At 43.4% G+C, this 15,111-nt stretch overlaps 1 protein-coding gene across 1 annotated transcript in view; it reads left to right on the plus strand.

Moving 5' to 3' along the window:
• The window catches only part of LHFPL1 (LHFPL tetraspan subfamily member 1), a 112,302-nt gene that overhangs the window by 14,995 nt on the left and 82,196 nt on the right, over positions 1–15,111 (plus strand). Inside the window, exon 2 of the mRNA XM_069747114.1 lies at positions 12,490–13,161. Coding sequence (XP_069603215.1) covers positions 12,777–13,161 — 385 coding nt within the window. The 5' untranslated portion in view covers positions 12,490–12,776. The remainder of the gene's footprint in view (positions 1–12,489; positions 13,162–15,111) is intronic.

Consider the following 15,111-nt stretch of genomic DNA (forward strand, 5'->3'; position numbering starts at 1 on the left):
ATTACATTCTCTGGGGCTGTGCTGTATTACATTCTATGGGGCTGTGCTGTATTACATTCTATAGGGGCTGTGCTGTATTAAATTATATGGGTAAGTGCTGTATTACATTCTATGGGAGCTGTGCTGCATTACATTCTATGGGGCTGTGCTGTATTACATTCTCTGGGGGCTGTGCTGCATTACATTCTATGGGGCTGTGCTGTATTACATTCTATGGGGCTGTGCTGTATTACATTCTATGGGGGCTGTGCTGCATTACATTCTATGGGGCTGTGCTCTATTACATTCTATGGGGCTGTGCTGTATTACATTCTATAGGTAAGTGCTGTATTACATTCTATGGGGAAGTGCTGTATTACATTCTATGGGGGCTGTGCTGCATTACATTTTATGGGGAAGTGCTGTATTACATTCTATGGGGGATGTGCTGTATTACATTCTATGGGGCTGTGCTGTATTACATTCTATGGGGAAGTGCTGTATTGTATTACATTCTATGGGGAAGTGCTGTATTACATTCTATGGGGGCTGGCTGCATTACATTATATGGGGGCTGTGCTGTATTACATTCTATGGGGCTGTGCTGTATTACATTCTATGGGGCTGTGCTGTATTACATTCTATGGGGCTGTGCTGTATTACATTCTATGGGGCTGTGCTGTATTACATTCTATGGGGCTGTGCTGTATTACATTCTATGGGGCTGTGCTGTATTACATTCTATGGGGCTGTGCTGTATTTCATTCTATGGAGGCTGTGCTGTATTACATTCTATGGAGGCTGTGCTGTATTACATTCTATGGGGCTGTGCTGTATTACATTCTATGGGGCTGTGCTGTATTACATTCTATGGGGCTGTGCTGTATTACATTCTATGGGGCTGTGCTGTATTACATTCTATGGGGCTGTGCTGTATTACATTCTATGGGGAAGTGCTGTATTGTATTACATTCTATGGGGAAGTGCTGTATTACATTCTATGGGGGCTGTGCTGTATTACATTCTATGGGGCTGTGCTGTATTACATTCTATGGGGCTGTGCTGTATTACATTCTATGGGGCTGTGCTGTATTACATTCTATGGGGAAGTGCTGTATTGTATTACATTCTATGGGGAAGTGCTGCATTACATTATATGGGGGCTGTGCTGTATTACATTCTATGGGGCTGTGCTGTATTACATTCTATGGGGCTGTGCTGTATTACATTCTATAGGGGCTGTGCTGTATTACATTCTATGGGTAAGTGCTGTATTACATTCTATGGGAGCTGTGCTGTATTACATTCTATGGGGCTGTGCTGTATTACATTCTATGGGGCTGTGCTGTATTACATTCTATGGGGCTGTGCTGTATTACATTCCATAGGGGCTGTGCTGTATTAAATTCTATGGGGCTGTGCTGTATTACATTCTATGGGGCTGTGCTGTATTACATTCTATGGGGCTGTGCTGTATTACATTCTATGGGGCTGTGCTGTATTACATTCTATGGGGCTGTGCTGTATTACATTCTATGGGGCTGTGCTGTATTTCATTCTATGGAGGCTGTGCTGTATTACATTCTATGGAGGCTGTGCTGTATTACATTCTATGGGGCTGTGCTGTATTACATTCTATGGGGCTGTGCTGTATTACATTCTATGGGGCTGTGCTGTATTACATTCTATGGGGCTGTGCTGTATTACATTCTATGGGGCTGTGCTGTATTACATTCTATGGGGCTGTGCTGTATTACATTCTATGGAGGCTGTGCTGTATTACATTCTATGGGGCTGTGCTGTATTACATTCTATGGGGCTGTGCTGTATTACATTCTATGGGGCTGTGCTGTATTACATTCTATGGGGCTGTGCTGTATTACATTCTATGGGTAAGTGCTGTATTACATTCTATGGGGTCTGTGCTGTTTTACATTCTATAGGGGCTGTGCTGTATTACATTCTATGGGAGCTGTGCTGTATTACATTCTATGGGGCTGTGCTGTATTACATTCTATGGGGGCTGTGCTGTATTACATTCTATGGGGGCTGGCTGCATTACATTCTATGGGTAAGTGCTGTATTACATTCTATGGGGCTGTGCTGTATTATATTCTATGGGGGCTGTGCTGCATTACATTCTATGGGAGCTGTGCTGTATTACATTCTATGGGGCTGTGCTGTATTACATTCTATGGGGCTGTGCTGTATTACATTCTATGGGGCTGTGCTGTATTACATTCTATAGGGGCTGTGCTGTATTACAATCTATGGGGGCTGTGCTGTATTACATTCTATGGGGCTGTGCTGTATTACATTCTATGGAGGCTGTGCTGTATTACATTCTATGGGGCTGTGCTGTATTACATTCTATAGGGGCTGTGCTGCATTACATTCTATGGGAGCTGTGCTGTATTACATTCTATGGGGCTGTGCTGTATTACATTCTATAGGGGCTGTGCTGTATTACATTCTATGGGGCTGTGCTGTATTACATTCTATAGGGGCTGTGCTGTATTACATTCTATGGGAGCTCTGCTGTATTACATTCTATGGGGCTGTGCTGTATTACATTCTATGGGGGCTGTGCTGTATTACATTCTATGGGGGCTGGCTGCATTACATTCTATGGGTAAGTGCTGTATTACATTCTATGGGGGCTGTGCTGCATTACATTCTATGGGAGCTGTGCTGTATTACATTCTATGGGGCTGTGCTGTATTACATTCTATAGGGGCTGTGCTGTATTACATTCTATGGGGCTGTGCTGTATTACATTCTATAGGGGCTGTGCTGTATTACATTCTATGGGGGCTGGCTGCATTACATTCTATGGGTAAGTGCTGTATTACATTCTATGGGGGCTGTGCTGCATTACATTCTATGGGGGCTGGCTGCATTACATTCTATGGGTAAGTGCTGTATTACATTCTATGGGGGCTGTGCTGCATTACATTCTATGGGAGCTGTGCTGTATTACATTCTATGGGGCTGTGCTGTATTACATTCTATAGGGGCTGTGCTGTATTACATTCTATGGGGGCTGTGCTGTATTACATTCTATGGGGAAGTGCTGTATTACATTCTATGGGGGCTGTGCTGTATTACATTCTATGGGGCTGTGCTGTATTACATTCTATGGGGCTGTGCTGTATTACATTCTATAGGGGCTGTACTGTATTACATTCTATGGGGGCTGTGCTGTATTACATTCTATGGGGGCTGGCTGCATTACATTCTATGGGTAAGTGCTGTATTACATTCTATGGGGGCTGTGCTGCATTACATTCTATGGGAGCTGTGCTGTATTACATTCTATGGGGCTGTGCTGTATTACATTCTATAGGGGCTGTGCTGTATTACATTCTATGGGGCTGTGCTGTATTACATTCTATAGGGGCTGTGCTGTATTACATTCTATGGGGGCTGGCTGCATTACATTCTATGGGTAAGTGCTGTATTACATTCTATGGGGGCTGTGCTGCATTACATTCTATGGGGGCTGGCTGCATTACATTCTATGGGTAAGTGCTGTATTACATTCTATGGGGGCTGTGCTGCATTACATTCTATGGGAGCTGTGCTGTATTACATTCTATGGGGCTGTGCTGTATTACATTCTATAGGGGCTGTGCTGTATTACATTCTATGGGGGCTGTGCTGTATTACATTCTATGGGGAAGTGCTGTATTACATTCTATGGGGGCTGTGCTGTATTACATTCTATGGGGCTGTGCTGTATTACATTCTATGGGGCTGTGCTGTATTACATTCTATAGGGGCTGTACTGTATTACATTCTATGGGGGCTGTGCTGTATTACATTCTATAGTGGCTGTGCTGTATTACATTCTATAGGGGCTGTGCTGTATTACATTCTATGGGGAAGTGCTGTATTACATTCTATGGGGGCTGTGCTGTATTACATTCTATAGGGGCTGTGCTGTATTACATTCTTAGGTGCTGTGCTGTATTACATTCTATGGGGAAGTGCTGTATTACATTCTATGGGGGCTGTGCTGTATTACATTCTATGGGGGCTGTGCTGTATTACATTCTATGGGGGCTGTGCTGTATTACATTCTATGGGGGCTGTGCTGTATTACATTCTATGGGTAAGTGCTGTATTACATTCTATGGGGGCTGTGCTGTATTACATTCTATGGGGAAGTGCTGTATTACATTCTATGGGGGCTGTGCTGTATTACATTCTATGGGGCTGTGCTGTATTACATTCTATGGGGGCTGTGCTGTATTACATTCTATGGGGGCTGTGCTGCATTACATTCTATGGGGGCTGTGCTGTATTACATTCTATGGGTAAGTGCTGTATTACATTCTATGGGGGCTGTGCTGCATTACATTCTATGGGAGCTGTGCTGCATTACATTCTATGGGTAAGTGCTGTATTACATTCTATGGGGGCTGTGCTGCATTACATTCTATGGGAGCTGTGCTGTTTTACATTCTATGGGGCTGTGCTGTATTATATTCTATAGGGGCTGTGCTGTATTACATTCTATGGGGGCTGTGCTGTATTACATTCTATGGGGGCTGTGCTGCATTACACTCTATGGGGCTGTGCTGTATTACATTCTATGGGGGCTGTGCTGCATTACATTCTATGGGGTCTGTGGTGCATTACATTCTATGGGGAAGTGCTGTATTACATTCTATGGGGAAGTGCTGTATTACATTCTATGGGAGCTGTGCTGCATTACATTCTATGGGGCTGTGCTGTATTACATTCTATGGGGGCTGTGCTGCATTACACTCTATGGGGCTGTGCTGTATTACATTCTATGGGGCTGTGCTGTATTACATTCTATGGGGACTGTGCTGCATTACATTCTATGGGGTCTGTGGTGCATTACATTCTATGGGGAAGTGCTGTATTACATTCTATGGGGCTGTGCTGTATTACATTCTATGGGGGCTGTGCTGCATTACACTCTATGGGGCTGTGCTGTATTACATTCTATGGGGCTGTGCTGTATTACATTCTATGGGGTCTGTGCTGCATTACATTCTACGGGGACTGAGCTGTAATGCTGGATACAGCTGTAATTATGTTATATAGTCGTGTTACACTCCCCTCACTTCTTGTAACCTACAAGTGTACAAAAATATTATACAGTCACGATGCGACAAGTGGGCCTGTGTAACTTCAAATGCCAGGGCTGAATTTTAGTCCCAGTCCGGCCCTGGCTGGGGGTGTGGCTGGACTAGGAGGCAGGAGGTCAGTTGTCCTGCAGTGATAATCTCCTGCTGATAAAATACTGATTGTATTGAAACAACTAAACACAGCCCAGTGAGTGACACATCCCTGTAATTGGGCCTCTGCTCTTACATTATGGAACTCTTAAATTATATAGCAAAAACCTGCTGACAGATTCCCTTTAATAACACATCTAATAATACAGAAATTCTGATAATCTGTCAACCATTTTCAGCATGAATTTGACTTACATTGCAGCACAAAGGGGTGTAATGCAGCAATTGGTTTCATGTGAATCCGCATTTGTGACCATGAACTGTCAACTTGCAACCCTGGTGACAGCCATTAGGGTATATACAAAAGAGAAAGTCTTATAGAATGTCTTGTGTTATAGAAATAGAAGGAAAATCTCTTCTGTTTGTGCCAATAAACCCATCATTCAGTGATTGGGTTATGCCATGCCTTGCGGAAGAGAACAGTGCCATGGCGCTCTAGTCATGCATGCCCACTTAGCCAATTTATTGTATTGGCGCTCTCTGTGCAGACTGCAGACCCTTAGACTATACATCATCTGCCTTCATTCCTTTTATCACATGGGAGCCAGGGTCTAACAGTTAGATAAAACTATTTTCTCTTATTTTTGACACATAGATAAATGACTTTCAGATAAATCCGGTGCCATTTAAAGGGAACCTGTCACCTGAATTTGGCGGGACAGGTTTGCGGTCATATGGGCGGGGTTTTCGGGTGTTTGATTCACCCTTTCCTTACCCGCCGGCTGCATGCTGGCCGCAATATTGGATTGAAGTTTATTCTCTGTCCTCCATAGTACACGCCTGTGCAAGGCAAGATTGCACCTTGTGCAGGCGTGTACTACGGAGGACACAGCATGAACTTCAATCCAATATTGCAGCCAGCATGCAGCCAGCGGGTAAGGAAAGGGTGAATCAAACACCCGAAAACCCCGCCCATATGACCGCAAACCTGTCCCGCCAAATTCAGGTGACAGGCTCCCTTTAACTTAGTAAAATCTAACTTGTCAGATATTTGTTTCTGATGGTAAATTATCAATGCAAGGCATCCAAAGAAAATGTACCTAAAGGAAGTGAAGATCAGAATTGCCCCGAGCACATTGTAGTGTTACTGAGCCATTGGTAGGAAACATAAAAATAGTGATGACTATTACACATGAAGGTGAACAGATGACAAGAAATTGTTATTAAATGGCCATCAAGCTCTGAATATGTCTCTCTTTGTAACCTGGCAGACTTCTCCACTTCTGAATGTTACAGAGGATAAAGACAATTGTAGGTAAGGGACGTGCTAATATTCAGTGCTATTACCACACCTAAGATGATGAGGACAACAAAAGCCGACCCGGGTGTGGTAATACCTGGTTTCCTTCCAGTTCCCATACCTCCTTTGTTGATGAAGTAACTTGAAACAGAATTAATGACTCTGTGTCTGATTTGCTTTGTAGTAGACATAACTTTGTAGGGCTTAGTTGCCATGTTTCAGTTTTCTGCTCCATCACGGAAAAAGAAAACTGAAATTGAAATACAACATAATGGACACTGACCCACAATAGGGTCTGTTGGGTTCCTCCGGCGCAAATGTGAATTCAGCCTCATTCTTGTAAAAATGAACACAAGAATACCAAAATGTCAGGTAAGTAGGCATCACATTCTGTGCTGAATGTGTCTTCTATACCCTTCCCGTGGTAGTAGTGGTAGGCCGGCCTCACACTCAGCGTATAAAAATACGGTCTGTTATTTACGGCCGTAATACGCAGAAAAGTCCCCAGAATAGTGATCCGTACGTCATCCGTAGGCAGGGTGTGTCAGCGTATTTTGCGCATGGCATCCTCTGTATGTAATCCGTATGGCATCCGTACTGCGAGATTTTCTCGCAGGCTTGCAAAACCGACATACAGACATACAATAAATCCATGGGCTCAAATAATCGTAAAAACATATATACTGTCAAAATATATCAGTGAGACACATATATAAATATATATTAATATATCCATTATTAATCCATATCAAAAATAGTCCCGAAGTCATATTAAACTAGTAGTGTTACCATGCATATAGTAGCATGTATATGCTAAGTAGCATATTGATAACAGGCAAAAAACGACTCAAAACATATGTGGTATAACAGGAGAACAATGAGTCAGAGAGTATGCCAATATTATACAAACGTGAAAAAACTTTATTAAATGTGAGGTAAAATAAGAACAGAACTGTTAGGTTACATACCTACAGTTCAAATGAGCAATCACTACAAGACATAACGACATTATTAATCCAATAGTATGAAATGGTTAATAAAACACACACACATTATTACAAAGTATTTTAATGAAATAAATACACAGGTTGTTGTAATATTTTATTATACTGGTAATCCACCTGAAGACCCTCGTTCTGTAAAAAAGGAAAAATAAAAAATCAACAATATCTCATACCTTCCGTCGTTCTGTCACCACTGTCTGGAAAGCATCACCATCATTGCTGCAACAACACCCCCCAGAGGACCCCTTTAACCCCTTTACCCCCAAGGGTGGTTTGCACGTTAATGACCGGGCCAATTTTTACAATTCTGACCACTGTCCCTTTATGAGGTTATAACTCTGGAACGCTTCAATGGATCCTGGTGATTCTGACATTGTTTTCTCATGACATATTGTACTTCATGACAATGGTAAAAATTCTTTGATAGTACCTGCGTTTATTTGTGAAAAAAACGGAAATTTGGCGAAAATTATGAAAATGTCGCAATTTTCCAACTTTGAATTTTTATGCAATTAAATCACAGAGATATGTCACACAAAATACTTAATAAGTAACATTTCCCACATGTCTACTTTACATCAGCACAATTTTGGAACCAAAATTTTTTTTTGTTAGGGAGTTATAAGGGTTAAAAGTTGACCAGCAATTTCTCATTTCTACAACACCATTTTATTTTAGGGACCACATCTCATTTGAAGTCATTTTGAGGGGTCTATATGATAGAAAATACCCAAGTGTGACACCATTCTAAAAACTACACCCCTCAAGGTGCTCAAACCCATATTCAAGAAGTTTATTAACCCTTCTGGTGCTTCACAGGAATTTTTTGAATGTTTAAATAAAAATGAACATTTAACTTTTTTTCACAAAAAATTTAATTCAGCTCCAATTTGTTTTATTTTACCAAGGGTAACAGGAGAAAATAGACCCCAAACATTGTTGTACAATTTGTCCTGAGTATGCCAATACCCCACATGTGGGGGTAAACCACTGTTTGGGCGCATGGCAGAGCTCGGAAGCGAAGGAGTGCCATTTGACTTTTCAATGCAAAATTGACTGGAATTGAGATGGGCCGCCATGTTTCGTTTGGAGAGCCCCTGATGTGGCTAAACATTGAAACCCCCCACAGGTGACACCATTTTGGAAAGTAGACCCCCTAAGGAACTTATCTAGAGGTGTGGTGAGCACTTTGACCCACCAAGTGCTTCACAGAAGTTTATAATGTAGAACCGTAAAAATAAAAAATCATATTTTTTCACAAAAATTATCTTTTCGCCCCCAATTTTTTATTTTGCCAAGGGTAAGAGAAGAAATTGGACCCCAAAAGTTGTTGTACAATTTGTCCTGAGTACGCTGATACCCCATATGTGGGGGTAAACCACTGTTTGGGCGGATGGGAGAGCTCGGAAGGGAAGGAGCGCCGTTTGACTTTTCAAAGCAAAATTGACAGGAATTGAGATAGAACGCCATGTTGCGTTTGAAGAGCCACTGATGTGCCTAAACATTGAAACCCCCCACAAGTGACACCATTTTGGAAAGTAGACCCCCTTAGGAACTTATCTAGATGTGTGCTGAGCGCTTTGACCCACCAAGGGCTTCACAGAAGTTTATAATGGAGAGCCGTAAAAATAAAACAAAAATTTTTTCCCACAAAAATTATTTTTTAGCCCCCAGTTTTGTATTTTCCCGAGGGTAACAGGAGAAATTCGACCCCACAATTTGTTGTCCAATTTGTCCTGAGTGCGCTGATACCCCATATGTGGTGGGGAACCACTGTTTGGGCACATGGGAGGGCTCGGAAGGGAAGGAGCTCCATTTGGAATGAGGACTTAGATGGAATGGTCTGCAGGTGTCACATTGCATTTGCAGAGCCCCTAATGTACCTAAACAGTAGAAACCTCCCACAAGTGACACCATTTTGGAAACTAGACCCCCTAAGGAACTCATTTAGATGTGTTGTGATAGCTTTGAACCCCCAAGTGTTTCACTACAGTTTATAACGCAGAGCCATGAAAATAAAAAATCTTTTTTTTTCCCACAAAAAATATGTTTTAGCCCCGAGTTTTGTATTTTCCCAAGGGTAACAGGAGAAATTGGACCCCAAAAGTTGTTGTCCTATTTGTCCTGAGTACGCTGATACCCCATATGTTGGGGTAAACCCCTGTTTGGGCACACGGGAGAGCTCGGAAGGGAAGAAGCACGGTTTTACTTTTTCAACGCAGAATTGGCTGGAATTGAGATCGGACGCCATGTCGCGTTTGGAGAGCCCCTGATGTGCCTAAACAGTGGAAACCCCCCAATTATAACTGAAACCCTAATCCAAACACATCCCTAACCCTAATCCCAACAGTAACCCTAACCACACCTCTAACCCAGACACACCCCTAACCCTAATCCCAACCCTATTCCCAACCGTAAATGTAATCTAAACCCTAACTGTAACTTTAGCCCCAACCCAAACTGTAGCCCTAGCCCTAACCCTAGCCCTAACCCTAGCCCTAACCCTAGCCCTAACCCTAGCCCTAACCCTAGCCCTAACCCTAACCCTAGCCCTAATGGGAAAATGGAAATACATTTTTTTAATTTTTCCCTAACTAAGGGGGTGATGAAGGGGGGTTTGATTTACTTTTATAGCGGGTTTTTTAGCGGATTTTTATGATTGGCAGCCGTCACACACTGAAAGACGCTTTTTATTGCAAAAAATATTTTTTGCGTTACCACATTTTGAGAGCTATAATTTTTCTATATTTTGGTCCACAGAGTCATGTGAGGTCTTGTTTTTTGCGGGACGAGTTGACGTTTTTATTGGTAACATTTTCGGGCACGTAACATTTTTTGATCGCTTTTTATTCCGATTTTTGTGAGGCAGAATGACCAAAAACCAGCTATTCATGAATTTCTTTTGGGGGAGGCATTTATACCGTTCCGCGTTTGGTAAAATTGATAAAGCAGTTTTATTCTTCGCGTCAGTACGATTACAGCGACACCTCATTTATATCATTTTTTTATGTTTTGGCGCTTTTATACGATAAAAACTATTTTATAGAAAAAATAATTATTTTGGCATCGCTTTATTCTCAGGACTATAACTTTTTTATTTTTTTGCTGATGATGCTTTATGGCAGCTCGTTTTTTGCGGGACAAGATGACGTTTTCAGCGGTACCATGGTTATTTATGTCTGTCTTTTTGATCGCGTGTTATTCCACTTTTTGTTCGGCGGTATGATAATAAAGCGTTGTTTTTTGCCTCGTTTTTTTTTTTTCTTACGGTGTTTACTGAAGGGGTTAACTAGTGGGCCAGTTTTATAGGTCGGGCCGTTACGGACGCGGCGATACTAAATATGTGTACTTTTATTGTTTTTTTTTTTTTTATTTAGATAAAGAAATGTATTTATGGGAATAATATATATATTTTTTTTCATTATTTTGGAATATTTTTTTTTATTTTTTTTTTTACTTTTTTACTTTGTCCCAGGGGGGGACAATCACAGATCAGTGATCTGACAGTTTGCACAGCACTCTGTCAGATCACTGATCTGACATGCAGCGCTGGAGCCTTCACAGTGCCTGCTCTGAGCAGGCTCTGTGAAGCCACCTCCCTCCCTGCAGGACCCGGATCCGCGGCCATCTTGGATCCGGGGCTCGAGCAGGGAGGGAGGGAGGTAAGACCCTCGCAGCAACGCGATCACATCGCGTTGCTGCGGGGGGCTCAGGGAAGCCCGCAGGGAGCCCCCTCCCTGCGCGGTGCTTCCCTGCACCGCCGGCACATCGCGATCATCTTTGATCGCGGTGTGCCAGGGGTTAATGTGCCGGGGGCGGTCCGTGACCGCTCCTGGCACATAGTGCCGGATGTTAGCTGACACCCGGCCGCGATCGGCGGCGCTCCCCCTGTGAGCGCCGCCGATCGCGCTGGACATACTATCCTGTCCATGGTCATAGGGGCCCACCCCACATGGACGGGATAGTACGTCCGATGTCAGAAAGGGGTTAAAGCAGCATCGGTCCCCCTATTGACCGAACTCCACAGGTGGCATCATGACAGACTTTATCACAATTCCCTTTAAAGACCATTTCCTTTTAATTGAGTCCCAGGGCCTCGGACCGGGTCGCAGCCACCGTGACATCCTCTTTAACAACGATCGGACCCGGTGCCGAGTGCCCCACTGCCCTGGTGTCACATAGAATGTCTGCCTACTTCTGTCCCGAGCTGATACAACCTCTTCAACTCAGAAATAAGATAGTATTCAGTAAACTCCCAAGCATAGGAGTGTCCACATGCCACTACGCTTTTTGATTTTAATGTTATCTCTATGCAGTGGAAGATTAAATTATAAAAAAAAATGGCCCCTATTGCAAATGAGATGGAAAAGCGTCATCGTCTTAAAAAATTGGAGATTTGCTTTAAGCTAGCCAAGTGAATTACATTACTGCTGGACACAAGGTTCAAAGAGCATTGAGAATTTTTATATTTCACTGGAGGTATGCTTTTTTATTATTTCAGATCTTTAAACAAAGTATAATATATGGCAAAGATAACCTGCAGTAAAATTGAATAAAAAAATAACCAAAACTGTAATTACTTGTGAAAACTCAAGAGAAGAATGTAAGAAATCTGGGCTATAAAGTGAGGGATGCTTAAGTTTACTCTAGAAGAGCTGGCCTTTGGGTAATAAGGGATATGGGCTGTTGACTTGCTAAGAACAGCATTTTTGGGACCTCTGCATTAGATCATAGCATTGCTAACCATTTCTAGCTCTTGGAATTATAAAAGGACTTTTAATGACATTTTGATCCAACGTAATCATTGCAAGAGGAAGTAAGACATTTCCCTGCGGTAACGCCAAACAACACATGGTGACTCCCCTCGGAGTATAATAAAGAGTATACAGTATATTAGTCTGACTGCTCCTATAAAGGCTGCACCTGCGACTAATGCTCCTCTGTGTGACTAAGCAGTAATTTAACCCATGGTCCTTATATTTCCCCTCAACAGGAAGAGTCTGTTCGTGATTACAATAAAACAGTTCATAGTAGAGTGCTGGGGAGAAGATCCACCACCAAAGTCTCCAAGATTGCGATGAAGTGGCAACAATCAGGTGGTGAAGATATCACAAGTTCTTTACAACTTGCAAATTCTTCAAGAACCGACATTCAGATGAAGAAGCAAAAAAGTGGACGAGAAGATTGTTGTGTAACACTAAGAACAAGCAAAGACAAATGATTGCAGATCAAGTTCTCTAACAATGCCAACTCTTGTTCTAAGCATCTGAAATTCTGTGAATGATGGCAAGCAGTCTGACACTACTTGGTGCCCTCTGGGCGCTTCTGTCTTTTCTATCGGCTGCTGCCAGCTGCACCAGTTTCTTCATGCCTTATTGGCTGTATGGCTTCCAAATGGGAAAACCAGTTTCATTCAGCACTTTCCGCCGCTGTACTTACCCTGCTCAAGCTGATGAGAAGAGCTTGGTGATGGTGGAAGAATGTGGAAGATATGCCAGCTTTAGCGCCATTCCAAGTCTGTCATGGCAGATCTGCACCCTTGTGACGGGCATTGGTTGCGCCTTACTCCTTTTAGTGTCTTTAGCTGCCGTCCTTGGCTGTTGTATCGGGGATCTCATTTCCAGAATGACTGGTAGAGTCCAAGGAGCTATACAGTTTATTGGAGGTAAGTAAACTGCCTACTGTATATACATGGGGCAATTCTCTCTATTGATTTAATAAATGCCAAGACTAACATTTATGCAGCATAAACTTAATATTTATGTATTGTAGATGTAGGGCTGAGTATAGGCATAATAATATGAGGGGGTGCAAAACATGCAGGTTCAACAATTACAAAAATGGTTAAGAACACACAGTTAGAAAAAGACCTAAACCAAATACTAACTGAAAAAAATGATGGAAACTTACATTAGGACTACGTTCACATGCAGCATTTCTGTCAGATTTCAGAAATCTCATGTACAGGCTTCTTTTTTTTCAGATTCAATTTGAGAGCTGCAGCATTTTTTAGCTATGCAGTATGTCGATTTTTTTCAGCGTTTTTGCAGCATTTTTTCACCATAGAAAGCAATGAGAAAGTGTAAAAAAAATATTTTGCACAAAAATGCGACAATCAGGTTTTGCTCCACTTTTTGATGCATTTTTGGTGAATAAAACTACATCTATTAACCCCTTAGCAACCGCCGATATGCCTTTTAACGGCGGCCGCTAAGGGTACTTAAACCACAGCGCCGTTAATTAACGGCGCTGTGGAAAAAGTGAATAGCGCCCCCCAGAGTCGGATTTTCTCCAGGGTCTCGGCTGCCGGGGGTAGCCGAGACCCCAGAAAACATGATTCGGGGGGTTCGCTTTTGCGATCGCCGGTAATTAACCGTTTACTGGCGATCGCAAAAAAAACGAAACGCGATCTCTTTTTAATTTCTCTGTCCTCCGATGTGATCGCACATCAGAGGACAGAGAAAAGGGGTCCCAGATAGCCCCCCGATACTCACCTATCTCCCCCGGTGCTCCTCGTGGCTCCCGGTGGGCGCCGCCATCTTCAAAATGGCGGGCGCATGCGCAGTGCGCCTGCCGGCCGGCACCGGGATAATCTTTGGGGTCTTGGCTGCCGGGGGTAGCCGAGACCCCAAAGAACATGATCGGGGTCGGTTTTACTGACCCCTGTTTTGCAATCGCTGGTAATTAACTGTTTACCAGCGACCGCAAAAAAAACAAAAAAAATCAAAGTGTAATTCTCTGTCCTCTGATGTGATCGCACATCAGAGGACAGAGAAATAGGGGGATTCGGGGACCCTATCATACTCACCGGTGTCCCTGGGTCCTCCTGCTGCTCCTCCTGGCTGCCGAGGAAAAGAAAATGGCGGGCGCATGCTCAGTGCGCCCGCCATCTATCGCCATCTGCCGGCCGACAGGAGAAGAGCAGTTGGGGCTAAAATTAGGGTTAGGGTTAGGGCTAGGATTAGGGTTAGAGCTAGGGTTAGGCTAGGGTTAGGGCTAGGGCTAGGGTTAGGGTTAGGGCTAGGGTTAGGGTTAGGGTTAGGGCTAGGGTTAGGGTTAGGGGCTAAAGTTAGGGTTGGGGCTAAATTCAGGGTTAGGGTTCTTTCACACTTACGTCGGTACGGGGCCGTCGCAATGCGTCGGCCCGACATACCGACGCACGTTGTGAAAATTGTGCACAACGTGGGCAGCAGATGTAGTTTTTCAACGCATCCGCTGCCCAATCTATGTCCTGGGGAGGAGGGGGCGGAGTTAGGGCCACGCATGCGCGGTCAGAAATGGCGGACGCGACGTACAAAAAAATGTTACATTGAACGTTTTTTGTGCTGACGGTCTGCCAAAACACAACTGATCCAGTGCACGACGGACGCGACGTATGGCCATCCGTCACGATCCGTCAGCAATACAAGTCTATGGGCAAAAAAACGCATCCTGCGGGCACATTTGGAGGATCCGTTTTTTGTCCAAAACGACGGATTGCGACGGATGCCAAACGACGCAAGTGTGAAAGTAGCCTTAGGGCTAGGGTTAGGGTTGGGGCTAAAGTTAGGGCTAGAGTTGGGATTAGGGTTAGGGTTTGGATTAGGGTTGGTATTAGGGTTAGGGTTGGCATTAG

The sequence above is a fragment of the Ranitomeya imitator genome, chromosome 2 (assembly GCF_032444005.1).
Source record: "Ranitomeya imitator isolate aRanImi1 chromosome 2, aRanImi1.pri, whole genome shotgun sequence".
In the NCBI taxonomy this organism is placed as follows: domain Eukaryota; kingdom Metazoa; phylum Chordata; class Amphibia; order Anura; family Dendrobatidae; genus Ranitomeya; species Ranitomeya imitator.